General features: G+C 46.2%; 1 protein-coding gene across 8 annotated transcripts in view; it reads left to right on the top strand.

Moving 5' to 3' along the window:
- The window catches only part of ARMH1 (armadillo like helical domain containing 1), a 49,270-nt gene that overhangs the window by 13,708 nt on the left and 16,461 nt on the right, over positions 1-19,101 (top strand). For 3 of the 8 annotated variants that reach the window (XM_072724199.1, XM_072724201.1, XM_072724200.1), the window contains exons 2-6: positions 1,811-1,962; positions 8,255-8,323; positions 9,017-9,183; positions 10,851-11,047; positions 13,305-13,389. In XM_072724199.1, the coding sequence (XP_072580300.1) occupies positions 8,259-8,323; positions 9,017-9,183; positions 10,851-11,047; positions 13,305-13,389 (514 nt within the window). In that variant the 5' untranslated portion in view covers positions 1,811-1,962; positions 8,255-8,258. Of the gene's footprint in view, positions 1-602; positions 676-1,734; positions 1,963-8,254; positions 8,324-9,016; positions 9,184-10,850; positions 11,048-13,304; positions 13,390-19,101 lie in introns of those variants that run through there. The other 5 variants (XM_072724195.1, XM_072724194.1, XM_072724197.1 and 2 more) reach the window with 3 other exon arrangements.

Raw genomic sequence — 19,101 nt, 5'->3', positions numbered from 1 at the left:
ACAGGGTGCCACAGGCTGTCCCTGCACTGCAGGGTCACTGGTTTACAGCTGCATCGCTGTGACTTTTGAAGCTGCCATTTGTGGTTTCCTTTTCCTGTTAAGAAAAGAGTGAGATAAAAGAAAGAAAGAAAGAAGAAAAGAAAGAAAGAAAGAAAGAAAGCAAAGAAAAAGAAAAAGAGTAAGATAGGGAAGATCCAAGGGGGAATAACGGGGAGATAGAAGTTTCCCTCCCTCTGTGTCCTAGAATTGCTGGGTGCATCTCTGGTGGCACTTTAAGTTTTGATGCTAGGGAGGGTCCACCCACACCAGGGGTAGGGGCAGCTGGGTGGGCACAGGGTGCTTTCCTGCCTTATAAAATAGCCAATGGTGGTGGTTCAACTCCTCTTCCCTTGGGTCCAGAAGAGCCACTCGTCTCTATTTTCTTGAGGCCTGTTTGGCTGTTGCAAGTGGCCATGGCCCTTGAAAGTTATTGTCAGACTTAGGGCTATAATGTCATTCCCAGTGATGGATCCCTGATCCTAGGAGGGATTTTAGTCATTTTTGGTTTAGGTTGATCCACAGCCCTTCACCTGGCTGCTAAGGCTGACAGGAATCCGTGGTTGTCTCCGCTCCCGAGGTTACGTGGACGCCCTTCCCCGGGAGCACATATCCAGTGTCCTCTGGGGAGTAGTGGAGGTTGGTGTGTATGTATGTCTGTCTCCGTGTGCCTCAGATTATTGCTTCCTAATAAAATTCTGATAGCTGGGCCCCATCAATATCTCAAATACATGTGAGGAAACGTTAATTTAGAATCAATTTTAGGATGTTTCAGACTGTAAAGTCCTTTTAACTAGATCTCTGGCGAAGATGTAGAAGCACTTTATGGGACTGTAAATTTCATGTTGAACAGTCTTCGTGAAATACACATCTCCCCTACACACAAGCTGTTCTCTCCATATCAATCATGGCCCCTGCAAGTAATGTTTCACAAATATTCTGTAAATCACAGAAAACCCCATGATAATGTGAAATATGACTTTCACTTGTCTGTTAGACAAAAGAATCACACATGCCTCTCTCCCATCAGCACTAACATTTGTTATGGATAATAACACTTTCAATCACAACTATTTTTGGAAAACGGGTTTATTTTAAGCCTTCCCTCCCCTACTGAAAACACTCTCCCAAGGACACAGACTCCTACAAACCACAGCCCATTAATCCAACTATGGAATGGGAACTTTTTCTTCTCACTAACTTTTTTTAAAGTTGTTTTTAAGAGAGTTAGTATAAAAAGCCCAAGGTACAAGGTTACGGAGCATTTTTCCTTAGCTGATTGGTATGAAAAGGGCCAGGTCTCTAAAGGCCCCAAATCTCTGGCCCCATGTGAAGTGAGGGGTGAAACGGGACCCAGGTTTTTAGCAGGCATCTTCATCTCAGCTGGTCCTTTTAGTTGCTGCCATCAGCAGAGGATCCCAAGAGCTAAAATGTTAGCTCTTAAACGTGAAACAGACGTTTACCCCCTTGGAATTCTGTGACAACACAGCTAAATCCTCCCTGTCCGAGTAGGAGGTGATCTGTTCTAGAGGTGAATTTTTTTTTTTTAGAGGTGTCGTTTGAATGTTACAACGTCCACACAGGTGACAGAGGCTCACCTGCCTCCAGCTGATTGCTGGAAAAGCCAAACCCACAGAGTAACAGGACTTGCATGGTTCTAAACATCTTGGTAACCTATCTGTTTTCCCTCCCCTGTAGCCAACTTCAGGCCTGACTGACCATGACTTCCATAAAGGAACAGGCAGCAATTAGCCGGCTCTTGAGTTTCTTACAGGATTGGGACAACGCCGGCAAAGTTGCAAGGAGTCACATCCTTGACAGTTTCATCAAGGCCAACCAAGGCAAGACGGCTCCTGAACTGGAGCAAGAGTTTTCCCAGGGAGGCAGCTTGTTCCTGGTACGCTTGACCACCTGGCTTAGACTCATGTATCCTTTGCCAAACAGAAATAAACTGGGCAGTCTTCAAAGGAGGAAAGGAATAAAGATTACTGAGAGGGCTCTTCTTCTCTCCATTCTCTAAAATTTTAAATCAGGACGTCTGCTGATCAAAGTAGCATCCCCAAAGTCAAGAACTCCTTCCCTTCCTGTCTTGCCAACCTATAAATGTATCCTCGTTCTCACTGGTAACCTCTTCTGCTCCCATCAGATTGGAAATGGGTATTCCTTCTGTCTGGGGTTAATCCTCTCTGTGCCCTCAGGGCCTTTATTCTTTCTCTCTGATGACCTTCTCTTTTGCCTCCTTACCAGCTTTTGCATCGGCATTTGCCTACTCAAATCTCTTCTGCCTTAAAAAATTAAATCCCCATCTCAAACCAGTGTGCTACCTGTTTCCTGCCCTTCGTGGTGATGTTTGTTGAAAAGGTTATTGACTTTCCCTGTCTACACTAGTTCACCAACCTTATCTCCTCCTCCCACTGCAGTGTGACTTCTGTCTCCATCACTGATGCAGGTCTCACCAAGGTTACCAATGCTGTTCTAATTGTAAAACCCAGTGGCCACATCCTTGGTCATTACACATGACCTCTCTGCGGCATTTGTCAGCCATTACCACTTCCCAAAACGCTCTTCCCTAAACTCATATAATGTTCTATGCCAATTAAACTTCAGTAAAAAGAAAGAAAGAAAAAAAGGAAGAAGAAAAAGCACATGTAGATCATCACAAAAACAAAAAACTGCACACTCTTCCTTGGTGTCTGTGATACCAGTTCTCTTGGTTTTCTCCTTTCTTTCTGCCCATCTCTAATTTTCCTCGGCCTTCCCTGAAATGTGGATGTTCCTTGGGATTCCACCCACCTCCCTCTCCCTCAGTGACCCAATCAAGCGTCAGGATGTCAACCCCACTCCACCTGAAGGGCTCTCCGGTTGTGTGCCCCAGCCCACATTTCTCTCTGGGATCTGATTCCATACCTATTAATCCAACTACCATCTGCACTTCTGTCCCACAGAATGACTCACATTTCTGGCTTGGGAAACCGGGTAAATGGGTTGCCATTATGTGAGAAGGGAATACAAGAAAAGGAGGTGGGGTAGATAAGTCTGGTTTGGGACATGTCGTATGTGAAGTGCCTTGGCTCGGGAATCCCAGAGACAGATGGGTTGAAGACAGATTTGAAAGTTCAGGTTATGGATGTGTTTGAGGATATTCCTGCTCTGTTTGCCCACAGCATTCCATGGATCATCTCAGATCCTTTTTTTTTCTTTTTTCTTTTTTTTTTTCTTTTTTTTTTTTTTTTAGGATTTTATTTTTTAGTAATCTTTACACCCAATGTGGGGCTCAAACTCACAACCCTGAGATCGAGAGCTGCATACTCCACCAACTAAGCCATCCAGGCACCTCTCAGATCCTTTTATTATACATTTTTCTCCTTGCCTGAACCCTCTCCTCTTCTCTAAACCTACTCCTTGGGACGCTTCAGTGGCTCAGCAGTTGAGCGTCTGCCTTCAGCTCAGGTCATGATTCCAGAATCCTGGGATCAAGTCCCACATCAGGCTCTCCGCACGGAGCCTGCTTCTCCCTCAGCCTGTGTCTCTACCTCTCTCTCTGTGTCTCTCATGAATAAATAAATACAATCTTTAAAAAAATAAATAATAAATAAAATAAATTTAGAAAAATAAACCTACTCCTTATTTGACTAATTCTTACTCCATTACTGAGATCTCAGTGTAAACATCCCTTCCTCAGGAAACCCTTTTCCAAGCCTAGGCTGACCTAGGTTCCCCTGTCACATGTGCTCATGGCAGCCCCTCTGTCTCAGTCACCATAACCTTGTATTGTTCGTACCTGTTTAATATTGGGGCACCTGCGTAGCTCAGTCAGTTAAGCATCTAACTCTTAATTTCAGCTCAGGTCATGATCTCAGGGTCCTGAGAGAGCCCCTCATCAGGCTCTCTCTTTGTCAAATAAATCTTTAAAAAATATATCTCAAGTGCTTGGGTGGCTCAGTCGATTAAGCATCGAATCTTGGTTTCAGCTCAGGTCGTGATCTCAGGGGTGAGAGAGCAAGCCCTGCATTGGGCTCCATGCTCAGCACAGTCTGCTTCATTTCTTTCTCCCTCAAACCCTCTGCCTGTGTCTCTGCCTCTCTCTCTTTCTCTCTCTCTCTCTCTCTCTCTCTGTGTCTCTCATGAATAAATAAATAAAATCTTTTTAAAAATATTTATTTATTTGAGAGAAAGAGAGAGGTGGGGGACAGGCAGAGAGAGAAGCAGGCTCCATCCAGGGAGCCCGACGTGGGGACTCGATCCCGGGTCTCCAGGATCACACCCCAGGCTGAAGGCGGCGCTAAACCACTGAGCCACCCAGGCTGCCCTCAAATAAATAAATCTTAAAATATATATATATATATCTTCCCCACTGGACTCTGTGAGGGCAGGAATCACATTTCTTCTCCTCATCTTTATATTCCTAAAGCCCAGGACCATGCCTGGCATAGAAGGGGTACTTATTACGTGTTTGTTCAGTAAAGGAATGAGTGAACCAGAGTCTGCAACTGCACAGAACTAAAGGCTAAAGTAACCACAACTCTTTTCCTTACAGTTAAGTCATTGACAAAATTACTAATGAGACTCAGGCCTGGAACAGGCCAAGGGAAATACTACAGATGGTGTCTCTAGGTTGACCCTAATGTCCTCAGACATTAGTGTGCATGAAAGAGCTTTAAAATGCATATTACCATGGGGTGCCTGGGTGGCTCAGAGGGTTAAGCATCTGCCTTCAGCTCATGTTATGGTCCTAGGATCCTGGGATTGAGCTCCCTGCTCAGTGGGGAATCTGCTTCTCCCTCTCCCTCTGCCCTTACACCGCCGCCCCCCAGCCCCGCCCCGCTCATGCTCTCTCTCTCAAATAAATAAAATAATTTTTTAAAGATTTTTTTTATTTACTTATTCATGAGAGATACAGAGAGAGAGAGGCAGAGACACAAGCAGAGGGAGAAGCAGGCTCCATGCAGGGAGCCTGACATGAGATTTGATCCCGGGACTCCAGGATCACACCCTGGGCCAAAGGCAGACGCTCAACCCCTAAGCCACCCAGGCATCCCATAAAATAATTTGTTAAATAAATAAAATGCAGTTAACCAGGCTGCCTCCCCACCCCAACCCCACTTTCTGATTTAGTAGATTTAAGGAGAGTCCCTTGGCCTCTCTGTTTCTCATAAGCACCCTGGGGGACTCTGATGCCTGCCATCCAAAGATGATACATTGAGAAACATCAGCACCTATAATCTGGCTTCCACCTCACAACTTGTGACACTAACCTCACCAAGGTTAGCAGAAACCTCTTTGTCACCAAATCCAGACTACCCTTTTCCCACCTCATCTTACTTGGCAGCATCTTCCATGTGATCTCAGGACGAGGTGAATGAGGCAGGCAGGGTTGTACAAGTGCAGGGGCAGATCCCATCTTCATTTAAAACTTGGGAGTATCTCATTCATTGTGGATTTTTTGGTATTTTGATTTTTTTTAAGTAGTGCTATGGAACATTATTTGATTACTAAGTTGGTTGATGCCCCCTGAAATTTCACAACTGAAGCAAATGGCGTACTCACCTCCCTCTAGCTCCAGTCCTGCTTGATCACTGCCCCTTCCTACAATGTCCTGTCCCCCACCTTCTCCCATGGCCAGTTCTCAGTCTCTGTTGCAGGATCTTTCCTCCCTCCCCCTTAAGTGGTAATGTTTTCTTACTTAGTCATTGCACTTACCGCTCTAGGCATTGTATTGTCCTTCCCCATCTCCCAAGTGCAGGTCAGAATGCCCAATGTTGATGAGACACTCACAGCACACTTATTGAATGACTGAAAGAACCATGCTTTCAGGGGTGCCTGGGTGGCTCAGTGGTTGAGCATCTGCCTTTGGCTCAAGTCATGATCCCAGGGTCCTGGGCTTGAGTCTCGCTTCAGGCTCCCCGAAGGGAGTCTGTTCTCCCTCTGCCTGTGTCTCTGCTTCTCTCTCTGTATGTCTCTCATAAATAAACAAATTAAAAATCTTAAAAAAAAAAAAAAAGAGAAGAACCATGCTTTCAGTATATAGCTGTATGTTCAGTTTCTATGTCTGAAATTATGCAGTTTCCTAAATTTTGTGACCTTGTCATGCAACAGAGAAAAGAGAGCAGCTGAAGTGATAGAGTGTGTTAAATCAATGACCCCACATCTCTTCCCCACCCCTCTAGTTATGGTGGATTTGGAAGGAAAACATATCAGCATCACTATGCTTTGTAAAATTGACTACCACCTAATCTCACAGTAGCTTCAAACCCCTTTTCTAACCTTGAACTTCTAGAAGAGACCAGTAACTGGTCTCTATTTATCTATTATAGAGATAATATTTAATAATATTTAATAATATTATATAGAGATAATATTTATCTATTTATCTAGATAAATCTAAGGATTTATCTATTATAATGACAAAAGTATTAGTTGCCACTTACTATGTCTTTTTATCCTCTGGGCACTGAGCTATGTGATGTACAAATATTATCTCGTTGGAGCCGAACACCAAGCCTAATAGGTGATTGGCATTATCCCGTTTTATAGATAAGACAGATGAGCTTCAAAAGGTTGAGTAATTTACTAGCAAATGGCAGAGATGAGGTTTGCAGTGGGTCTGTAGGGCCCAAAGCCCTTACCCATCCACCCTCCTTCACTGCCTCCCTCCCCAGGGCCCTGGGCAGACCCACAGCTCCACGTCCAACACCATCCCCAGAGATGAGCTGTGTAAATAGCCCTACACCCTCCATCTGGCCACAGGCAGGAAGGCCTGACAAGAGGAACCCTGAGCTAGACTGCCAGGTTCAAATTCCAGTTCTGTCCATTAACTCTGAGACCTGGACAGGTCATTAACCTATCTGAGATTGCTTCCTCATGAAGTAAATGGCCATATTAATAGCAGCCACCCCAGGGTGCGGTGAGAATTAAATGAGACCACGCAAGCAGAGCAGCACAGTGCCTGGCACACAATAAAGGCTTAGGACTAGTTAGCACCGGCTGACATTGTGGCAAACTTCTGGAACTAATTGCTGGAAATAATGGACCAGAAACATGTGTAATGAGTGACTGTGAAAGCAAGACTAGCCTGGGACAGAGGAAAAGCAGGTGATGGCAGTTGGTGAGCCTGGCTGGCAACTGAGGAAAAGAGGGAGAAGGCAGTGAGGCAGGAACAGGGTCTGGGGTCATGGGGAGCTGGGTGGAGGACAGTGTAGGAATACAGGGACCACCCTTTGGGCTGACAGCCTGGCCTCCAGCTGTAGCTGCAACAGGCAGGGGGAGCCTGGCTCCGGAGCAAACACTGTGTTTGCAGTAAAGAGCCTTTCCTAATGAGCCAATCTGTCTCCACTTCTATTGGCATCCTGGGAACCAGGGTGCAGCAGAGATAATTTGCCTCATGCGCCCTCCCCCCCAACAAAGCACCATTACCTCCAACCCATTACATTAGCCTTTATCAGTCTTGGAAGCTCTCAGTCATCCTCCATGAGCTGCAATAATTTCAGCTAATTTCTTAAGTGTTCTAAGAGCCTGTGATGTGTTATGAGCCTAGTAATTGTTGACTGGTTCCTTTTCTGTTGTGGGTTGATTTCGTACCTTGTATCCGAGCCGATGCGTGCTCTGGGTGCTTTATTGCAATGAAGCTTTTTGCAAGGCTCACATTAAAAAATAACACTAAATACCGAGGTTGTTTTAAATCAGAGTTTAATTTTTCCACCATCTCCCGTTGTTCTTATTAGGAAGGCACGCAATTCTTCATAAAGATAGTGACCTCCAGTGTAAAGCTTTGAGCAAGTACAAAATTGAGAATTAATGATGAAGCCGATTATTTTTAGAGAAGTCTAAAAATGAGGCATAAAGTAATGAACTGTGCTGAGACCCAAGGGTGCAATGGTCATGGCGTAGAAAGGCTTGGAAAATTGACTATGCTTTCTCCATGTGCCTCTTATTCATCAGAGCCTTCTTGCTCTCCAGGGGGCCTGTCAGACCCAAGGTGCCTGAACTTCCCCAGAAAAGCTTCCTGGGGGAACGGCGAAAATGCCTGCTAGCACCGTCCCTTGTGTCCCCAACTATGTGTTTGTTGCCACTTCCCCTTCGACCTAGCGGCCCCTCTCAGATACAGGACACAATTCAACTGTTAGTCATCCTGGGCCATAGATGCTATGAGAAATTGACACAGGATCGGGTTTCTGTGTGGAAAACCACCCTGGAATTCACTCTTTAACTTGTCGTACAGCTATATGACTGGCTCCTGTTTAGATAAGCTTCTAAAGTCTATTGGCATCTTCCTGTCTGCTGTGAGCAGGTGAGTTCCATTCTAGAGAGATTCTGGGATCTCAGTGCATATGGGCTCATGGTGTCCTTGGCATTCACACCACATGGGACCACCACATTCTACCACATGGGTAGAAATCCATATTTTAGGCCTGGCTAGATCCAGGGGCTCAAAAAATCTCATCAATACTTGGCCTCTCTCTCTCTCTCTCTTCATTTCTCAGCTCTCTCCCTCTCTGTATTCATAGGCCTCCATGTGCTGTGGCCTTCAGAGGCTCCAGACATGCATCCTTCTTGCTCAGCCACACCCAAAAAAAGAGCATATCTTTGCCAGGGGTTCCCACAAAAGTTCCAGGTTTTGAGCCTCATTGGACCAACTGAGGTCACATGGCTGGTCCCAACCAATTGCTGCAGTCAGAATGATGGCATGCCCTGTAACCTGCTCACCCTGCCAAAACCACATGGCCCGTGAGAGGCAGAGGGGTGATTCTCCAAAGGATAGCTGAGGTGCTCTTTCAAGAAGAGGAGGAACAGATTCTGGAAAACCAAATACAAGAAATGTCCAATGTACTTAACTTTTGCATTTATTGCTAGAAGGAAAAACTTCCAAATTATTGTGTCACTTTGCCCATGAACACTGCCTGGACCTCAGGATCCCTTAGAAAGGTGAGTGCCCAGGAACATGACAAGTGTCTTATTTCTACTCTTGTATTCCTCTGGACAGTAATCGGTACCTTAAAGAATTTCTTGAGGTTGGAGGAGTCCTGACACTCTTGGAAATACTTGGGATGGAGAAGGTCAAGGAGGAGGACAAGAAGGAATCCATCAGGCTACTTCAGGTTATTGCAAACACTGGCAGGAAGTACAAGGAGCTCATCTGTGAAAGCTATGGTGGGTACTGTGTTATGTCAGGGGTAGCAATTCCCTATCTCCCTAGGGGCCTGGGTGAAATGGTGGCAGTACCCAGCACTGCTCTAGGAAAACGTGTCATGGGCAGGTTGCACAGAAGCACTTTGTACAGTGGAGTCAACTAGCTCCTGTCCATATCACCACCATGAGAGTCAGATTTATGATTTACCTGATTCATCATTTGCTCAAAATCTTTCCATGGTGGTTTTGGAAATACTTCTCAATTTTAAATATATCCTCTTTCATGCATCCATTCAACAAAGATTTATTAAGCCATTGCCTAAAATCCTTTGTGAAATTAAGTGAGTTATGAATAACTCTAGAAATAAAATGGAAATAAAATCATTGAATATGTGTGATAGATTAGATAGATAAATAGATAGATAGATAGATAGATAGATAGATAGATAGATAGATAGTGCTGAGAATATGAAGATGAATAAAATACAGTCCTTCTCCTCAAAGAGCTTACAGCGTGGTGAGAAGGGTAAATAACCCTGTCATTTCCATGTGTTCTATCCTGTGCTCTGATGGAGGTGGATGGGGAAGATACCATGCCCCCACGCATCCCTTTTTCAAAGCACTTCCCTCACTTAACTTTTCATCATTGTTCTCGTCTATGTCTCCGCATGGCCTCTCCTGAGCCTCACTGTACACATCCATAAAATGGGACTAACACCTTCCTCTCAGTATGTTTCTGGGATCAAATGAGGCAGCATCTGTCAGGAACATCTAGTAAATTCCTGGATGCTGCACATGTGTTAATTATCATATGGCAGGAAACCTGGGTGGCTCAGTGGTTGAGCGGCTGCCTTTGGCTCAGATTGTGATCCCGGGGTCCTGGGATCGAGTCCCACATCAGGCTCCCCACCGGGAACGCTTCTCCCTCTGCCTCTATCTCTCTGTCTCTCATGAAAAGATAAATAAAATCTTAAAAAAATAATTATCATATGGCAATCCCAAACACATGTTTAATTGTGCATTTTGCAGAGCCATTTTATTTATTTTTTTATATTTTCATTTATTTATTCATGAGAGAGACACACACAGAAAGAGAGATTGAGGCAGAGACACAGGCAGAGGGAGAAGCAGGCTCCATGCAGGGAGCCCGACATGGGACTCCATCCCAGGTATCCAGGATCAGGCCCTGGGCCAAAGGCAGGCGCCAAACTGCTGAGCCACCCAGGGATCCCTGCAGAGCCATTTTAAACTTTAGAACAGACTTTTTTTTTTTTAATTTTTATTTATGATAGTCATCAGAGAGAGAGAGAGAGAGAGAGAGGCAGAGACATAGGCAGAGGGAGAAGCAGGCTCCATGCACCGGGAGCCTGACGTGGGATTCGATCCCTGGTCTCCAGGATCGCACCCTGGGCCAAAGGCAGGCGCTAAACTGCTGCGCCACCCAGGGATCCCTAGAACAGACTTTGACAAGCTGACATGCCTATGTTGAAACAAAATCCTCTAGCCACAGAGCCTTAAAGTAAACAAGACAGTGAGGCAACAGGAGAATTGAGCCTGGATTCTGCTTCGTTTGAACAGGCCTGGTTAACACATCTCAGTTGTCCCCCTCCCCCATATTATGTAATCTTGAATGAGGATTGTTTTCATAACTCTCTTCCAATTGAGCATTTCCTTTCTTCTTTGCTCAGGTGTACGATCCATAGCAGAGTTTTTGGCAAAGTCTAAATCAGAAGAGACCCAGGAAGAAGTGCAGATTCTGATGGATTCTTTGGTCCACGGTAATCCCAAGTACCAGAATCAAGTGTACAAAGGTCTAATAGCTTTGCTGCCCTGTGCGTCCCCAAAAGCTCAGCAGCTGTCCCTGCAGACTCTCAGGACTGCGCAGGTAAGTCCAGGCTGCATGCTCCTGTGGTTCTGATTCAACACACTAACCTTAAAATTACCTACCACTGTTGCACTTCACACAGGCATGAGAAACAGAGCTCAGCCTCCCGCTGTATGTCTGCTATTCAATCAGCGTTACTTCCAGAAGGCCAAGGCAGGGCAAAGAGTTCATGCCTCCCAGCAGAGTTATTTGTCCTGTTTACTTAAGGATCAGAAAGATGTTGGCAGACTTAAAAGTGGTTGAGACAAGCAACAAGGATGATGAAAAGACTGTAGAAAAGCTCACAGGAGTCAATTTGGTAGGGAAGGAATCACCGTGCGTTTGTAGATAGCATGGAAGTGAGAGGCCAGATCACCAGGGCTTGGGAAAGCTCTTCTCTTACTGGCTTCTGCCTTCCTGAATGTGAATAGAATCGGATTTGGGACACGGTGGCCACATGAAGACTCGGTGCTAGTAAGGAGGTAAGAGAGGCTCCAAGAGTGATCTTGAGATGAATTATCAAAAGCTCTCAAAACAGCTCCACGCTCAGTGGAGGCAGGGAGACAAGAGATTGAAGGGATGGTAAGGCCTGACCTGTGGCACTGGGAACAGAAGTGACCTGGTCAAACAGACCTTTCTGAGGTGGAGTGCAAGGGATGGAGGGCAGTAAAACAAAAGCAGCCAAAAATGACACCCGACTTTGGACTTAGCAGCAGGCTGAGTTGTGTGCCACCAGGAGAGAGCAGGAAAAAAGCCGAGTTAATTTGGGAGGAGTTAGGTTTTGACTCCATGAGCCTTGGTGGCTCCCAACTGCCATCAAAGGAGCCGGCCCAGCCAGCTGCAGAAGATACAATAGGCCATTTGTGTAAAAAAAAAAACAACAAAAGGATCCTGGAACCCCCTCCCATAGATCTTGACAGCTCTCAGGCAGCCTTTGGCAATGCTTATTCTTTCTAAGCTCCCCCAAGTAATTCTGATTCCTAGCTCAATTGAGGAATTAGTGTTGAGGATATTTTGTAGACGCGCCGACCGAACAGTAGAAAATAAGTCTGAAGCCTCAGAAAGAGACCCAAGATGAGGATGGCAGTTGGGTTTCCTGAACAGAGAAGTAATCACTAAGACAACAGAAGGGAGCAAGCTCAGCCCGGTAAGATGAAGCAAGAGAAGGAGCATCGCCAGCATTAAAGAGAGGTGCTGAGCAAGACAGTCCAATGGAACAGCTGGATTATCATTATTATTTCCAGGTTTCCATTTATTAAGTGCCTCCTACCCACCAGGCACTGTGCCAGGAGCTTACCTCTGCGATGCCTTTTAGTCTTTACAATAGCTGATGGAGGCAGACATTTCAAAGATGATGTAACTGAGCCTTGAGGGGTGTGCTGTGACACACTCAAGGCCACACACAAAGTAAGAGGCAACTTGGTACAAATCCAACTCTCCCTAACTCCAGAGTTCTCAGTCTTTCCATATGCCACTTTGCCTCCTTGAAAAAGACCAATGGAAGCCGTTAAAGGGAAACGGGGAAAAAACACAGGGCTGTGATAAACGAAGGGAAAAGAGTTCCAACAGGGAGAACGTGAAACTTCTGCGGGTCAAATACTTCAGAGACTAAGCATGGGTAGAACAGAAGGATGGTCCCTGCATGAAAAGTTGGGGTTCACCCCAACTTTGGTCCCATAGCAGAACTTAAATTGCAGCAGCCTGTCAAAGGATGCATGAAGGGCAAAGTGCCTTCCCCTGGGCTCCTGGGAGGCTTAGGTGCGGGGGTGGGGGGTGGGGAAAAGGCATGATAGCAAGAGAGGATGGAGACAGTTGTGTTTAAGTGGGTGAGCTTGTGAGTGTTTCATGTGAAAGGACAGGAAATGAGAGGATAAAGGTTGAAGAGGTAGAAAGACATCTTCCCCAATCCTGTGAGGTCCCTGAGGGACAGAAGATGTAGGATCCTGGCTGAGTTCAGCCTCCCCCAGCACGGTAGCCAGCCTGGCCCTGCACCTCTAGCAGGTGACCAGCTAACCCCTCACTGAATGCCTCCTGAGCGAGAGGGGTCGGTGGCAACCTCAACAGACTATCGGTCCGATTCTTGGATGCCCATCTCTGTCCTTTCTCTGGAGAAGAAGTTTCCTTGTACAGCACAGGGGCCAAGGCCCAGGGACTCAGAACAGCCCTCCCGCTCCCCATTCAGCCAGGCTGCCATGCAGTTTGGAAGTCTGCCCTTCATGTCTTCCTGGTGGACTGGATCTTAGGAGTAACCACCTTGTCCTGTTGTCTGTCTTGTCAGTCAATCATTGGAACCACACACCCCAGCATCGTGGACTGCATGCTCAAGGTACTGCGCACGATGCACCTGGAAGTCCAATATGAAGGTAAGGGAGGCAGCTGGCTCTGCTCCTGTTCACAGATGACGGAAGGTGGCCTTGAGAACCAGACAGACTAGCTCTTAAAAGTTTTCCCTTAGTCACAAAGAACCTCGTTGGGTGTGCTGGAGAGCCTTGGCTGATGGTAGGTGCTGGCCCGGTCTGGTCGCAAGTTATTCAGACAATGACAGTCACTGCTGGTATTCCAGCCTCGAGGTACTTTTCCATTTGCTATGGTCCACCTGGCTCTGGTTCCCAGTCATGTGTGGTACTTCCCCACTAAGCAGAAATCACCCAGAGGACTCTCCTTCTTCTAAGAAACTAAACCGGACAGTGGTAGGACTGATGAGTTTTCACCAATTCGGTACTGCTATGTGACAGCTACTTTCCGTGTGTCACTTCATTTAATCCTCAAAAGAACCCCAAGAGTACAGAGCCTGGCTCATATTAGGTATTCGAATGCTCCGATGAATGAATGATGGAGGTACTTTTATGTTTTTCAAGCTAAGGCATTGAACACAAAGATATTAAGAATGCTTCCCAAGGTTATGCAGCCAACCAGAGTCAAACCAGATTTGGCTTCAAAGCATATGCTTTTTTTTTTTCAGCTAAAAAAAAAAAAAAAAAAAAAAAGATTTATTTATTTATTTGAGAGAGAGAGGGTGTGTATGCGTTTGCCCAGAGGGGTGGGGACAGGGCAGAGGGAAAGGGAGAAAGAAAGTCTTAAATGGACTCCACACCGAGCTTGGAGTCCAACACGGGGCTTGACCTCACAACCCTGAGATCACGACCTGAACCACCAAAGCACCCAGTTTCAGTGCTCTTCTTGCCACGTCTGTCCTGATGTCCTCAGAGCAGTCTCTGCATGTTTGTTGAGGGAGAGAGGGAGGGAGTCCTGCACAGACACCCTAAACCCTGGCGGAGGCAGAGAAGCTTGATGTCTGCTCCTGTGATAACAGTGAACTGTGAGACCCAAGATAATTTCAAATAGGCCAGACTCATACATAACAGGTGCTCAAGGTATATCTGTTGAATGAAGAATTATTATTTTCACCATGGACTTCAAAGTCGTCTTGGTGTGACTGGGAACACAGAGCGTGTATGTGTGTGGTTGTCCACTAGGGGGAGTTATTCCACACGATCCTCAGAGTGGAGGTTCAGGGAGAGAACACCGTTTGGCTCCCCCTGAAAATCCTCCTAAAGCAGAGGAGGGAAGGTCTGACAGGTCTTAGATGTGGTCCTAACAGTGCTGACCAGAGAGGACCAGAGAGGAACTTCTCTGAGCTGGAGGCCAGTGATGGCCACAGTCATGGTAGAGAAGACTGTGACCAGGAGGACTGGGTGATACAGCTGAAGGAACTAACCTTAAAAGGGTAGTGTTGGGGACGCCTGGGTGGCTCAGTGGTTGAGCGTCTGCCTTTGGTTCAGGGCCTGATTCTGGGGTCCTGGGATTGAGTCCTGCATCGGGCTCCCCACAGGGAGCCTGCTTCTCCCTCTGCCTGTGTCTCTACCTCTCTCTGTGTGTCTCTAATGAATAAATAAATAAAATCTTTTTTTTTAAAGGGCAGGTTAATTTGTTTTTAAAAACCAAATATTGATTGAACATCTGTGGTGTGCCAAGCACCATGCCAAGTACTGGGGGGTTGCTTGTGTTTGTTTGCATTGAGGAGAAAAAGGACTAGCTCAGAAGGAGGAGGGAAAAGAGGATGAGCGCCCCTCCTCCCATGCTGGAAAGGGGTAGTGACCTTGTTCCCCTGAGAAGGCTACAGAGAAAGTGGAATTCTCAGGGAAAGTCCAATGAAAATGGAGTGGAGAAGCTTAGGAGGCAAAGTGACTCTTTCCCTCATAGTGGATCAGTGGTGCAGGAGCCAGGTGACAGCTTCACCTCTTTTTTCATTGAGAACTGCACCTCCCCACCTCCACCAAATCTACCAACCTGCCTGGCCTGTTACCCATGTTCTCTGCTCTCTTTCCCATTACAACCCTGTGTCCCTGCTCCCACCCCAAGTCAGCTCTTCTGCTTCTGCTTATTCTCTGAGGTACATTCATAAAGCCTTCTCATAAACAGAGCTTCTCTCTTTCTCCTGAGCTTAAATCTAGGGATTAAAAGAGACTTAAAAGACATGCACTCCCAGGATGCCTGGGTGGCTCAGTGGTTGAGCGTCTGTCTTCAGCTCAGGTTGTGATCCCACGGTCCCGGGATCGAGTCCTACATCAGGCTCCCTTCATGGAGACTACTTCTCCCTCTGCCTGTGTCTCTGCCTCTCTCTCTCTCTGTATCTCTAATAAATAAATAAAATCTTAAAAAATAAAATAAAATAATAAAATAAATAAATAAAAGATATGCACCCCCAAGTTAAATTAAATGATAGCATTTAAGGACTCATACCCCTCTTTGACCCCAAATTCACCTCCACCCACTCATTGTTCCATTTTCTTCCTACTTGATCTCACAGTGGCTTTTGACCCAATTGGCCCAAAGCAACCGGCTTTCTTCTCTGGGCTTCTGTGATACCGCTCCTAATTTTCCTCCTGCCAGCTGCGTCTTCCATGTTTGCTATACTTTCTCCTTTTTCTCTACCAGACTGTTGGGTCAGCCTACTTCGCGTCTCTTTACCAACACCTTCTGCCTGCATGATTTTGTCCAGCCCCCTAGCTTTACACACCACATAAATGTTATATATTCGAGTCCCAGACTGTGTCTCTGGCCTGATCTCTCCCCAAACATCTGAAATTCATAGCCAAAACAGAACTCTTGACTTTCTTCCCAAATCCTGTTCTGTCTCCTATTTTCAGTAAAAGGTGCCACCACCACCCCAACTGCTCAAGTAAAAAGTGTAGGACTAGGGAAGTCCTGGTGGCTCAGTGGTTCAGCACCTACCTTCGGCCCAGGGTGTGATCCTGGAGTCCCGGGATTGAGTCCCACATCGGGCTCCCTGCATGGAGCCTGCTTTTCTTCCCTCTGCCTGTGTCTCTGCCTCTCTCTGTTTCTCATGAGTAGATAAATAAAATCTTTTTTTTAAAAAGTGTAGGACTAGTACCAAATGATCTGCATTCTCTCACCTCCTCCCTGCCCCACCCTTACCGAGTCCTCCCAGCTCTGTCCCTACTTACACTGTCCCCACCGTGATGGCCCTCGGCTAACCCACCATCCTGCCTGCTAGTTTCTGCTTCCATCCTGGCCTCCTGTGATCCATTCTGCCATTGTGGCCAGAACAACCATCTCAAAAATAGCTTCCCATTGCACCTACACTAAAATCTACACATTTGCCATGGCCAGCAAAACTTCCAGAAGTCTCTTCCCCTAGACCTGGGATTGATGGACAACTTCTCCAACTTCAGCTCAGACATCGCCTCTGGGAGAGGCCTCTGACCACGCTCTCTAAAGTTTGCCCACTGCCTCCCACTGCCCCCCTCAGGCTCTCTCCACCTCGCCACATCACTGCACTTCCCTCCTGCAGAAATTACCTCACTCGTTCATTTACTTGTCTAGTGTCTGTGCTCTGTAAGAAACTCCACCCCAGGGATCCCTGGGTGGCGCAGCGGTTTGGCGCCTGCCTTTGGCCCAGGGCGCGATCCTGGAGACCCGGGATCGAATCCCACATCGGGCTCCCGGTGCATGGAGCCTGCTTCTCCCTCTGCCTGTCTCTCTCTCTCTCTCTCTCTCTGTGACTATCATAAATAAATTAAAAAAAAAAAAAAAGAAATAAACTCCACCCCAGGGGCAGCCCGAGTGGCTCAGTGGTTTAGTGCCACCTTCAGCCCAGCGCCTAATCCTGGAGACCCCGGATCGAGTCCCGCATCGGGCTCCCTGCATGGAGCCTGCTTCTCCCTCTTCCTGTGTGGAGCCTGCTTCTCCCTCTTCTTGTGTCTCTGCCTCTCTCTCTCTCTCTATGTCTATCAAAAATAAATAAATCTTTAAAAAAAAAAAAAAGGAAAACTCCTCTCCAGAAGAGCTGAGACTTCATCTTCTTTGTCTACCACCGTACCCTGGTGTCTAGACAGTATTGGCCAGTGTAGCCTCTTAGATATTCGTTGAAGAATGAATGGAGATGAGTGAATCATGTATATCCTGGCTTATACTGACAGTCATCATACTGAAATAGAATTTGAAATGCCTCGTTTTTTTCAGCCCAGATGGCTAAGCGGAGGCTATGTGTATTAAATGACCCTTTATTTCCTGAGAGTTGTTAGGGCCAAGGAAGAGGGTTTGGAGGGGAGAAAAAAGGAAAGTTTCCTGGAGGAAGGTAAGAGATGGGAAGGCCACAAGTACACAGAGTGGATGCTCTGGTCATCTATTGCTTATAACAAACCACCCCAAATTTAGTGTCATAGAACTATCAACTATTTTACTCTCGCATAATATGTAGGTTAGGTATTACAACAGGACACAACAGAGGGGGGTAATCTCTGCTCCACGTTGTCTGGGGTACACCTGGAAGACAGCTGGGGACCACAACTAGAACTCGAGGCCAATACTGATTCTTCCTTTCACTTCAGGCCCCAGTATGGTTCACATGGCACCTTATTTCCTCCAAGAGTAGAAGAGAAACCTGTGCGCCAAAGAATGGCTTTCTAGTCCTTGGTGCAGGGGCTTCTTGTTGTCCATTCTTGTCTACTCTTCACTTTGAAGTAGAAATAACCAGGGAAAGGGTACTGATGTCCACTAATTTCAGAGGGAGTTTTTTCCCATTAGAATTGAGATTTTAGAATTTCTTTTAATGATGATCCCACTTAACATTTGAGAGCCAAAATTAAAATTAAGAGAGGCCATCTTCAAAGTGGTACTGCCTGGAATTTATCTCCATTTATGATTTCTGTGAAGTGAAAAATGGCGGTTTCCTCCCAGGGAGGACTGCTATTCCAGGAATTGGTGGCAAGCAGGGACTTAATCATGATGAGCAGTCTAAAGCCACAGAAGTACTCGCTCACTGGTCTCACTTCCTAGAGAAGAGAAATTTCAAAGTCATAGAAAGTTTCGCAGAGGAAGAAATTAACGAGTTCTGTTGGGAATTTGAAATATATATGTGTGTGTAAATATATCTTTTACAAATAAATTATTACCTCTGGATCATAAAAATTACTATGTATGACTTAATTAGAAGCAGACCAATCACTGTAAGTTAATTTGCCAAATATATGCCTGCCAAAAATCAATTAACCAACTGAGTGCCCAGCTCACCAAATTACCAATTTACTGACAACATGTTTCCTTTAAACATTTGTAAAGTTTGGAGATCCCTAGGTGGTTTGGCGCCTGACTTTGGCCCAGAGCACGACTCTGGAGTCCCGGGATCGAGTCCTGTGTTGGGCTCCCAGCATGGAGCCTGCTTCTCCCTTTGCCTGCGTCTCTGCCTCTCTCTCTCTCTCTCTATGTCTATCGTGAATAAATAAATAAAATCTATAAACATTTGTAAAGTTTAGAGCATTGGTTGTATCGTTAGGGCCTGAGAGCTAGAAGTTGGAATTTTCAGCCCATGAGCCCTTTGTTGGGTGCCCTCTCTGGCCCCTGGTCTCTGTTTCTCTGTCCCCCCTCTCCACATCTCCTCTTCTCAAGGATGGAGGGTCTAGGCCGTGCAGTATGATGACCTCCAGCAGGGTCCCCCACCCGGCCCCCCTTCCCTGCCACAGCAGCTACAGAGCTCGGGCAGACACAAATGAAGTTTCCTTAAAATGCCGCTTTGAAGACAAAATGAAAGCCATTCTATTCAAACTTTGCAG

This window comes from Vulpes vulpes, chromosome 10, assembly GCF_048418805.1.
Source record: "Vulpes vulpes isolate BD-2025 chromosome 10, VulVul3, whole genome shotgun sequence".
NCBI lineage: Eukaryota > Metazoa > Chordata > Mammalia > Carnivora > Canidae > Vulpes > Vulpes vulpes.
Note: the sequence above shows the minus strand (reverse complement) of the source record. Positions and strands in the feature narration are given on the sequence as shown.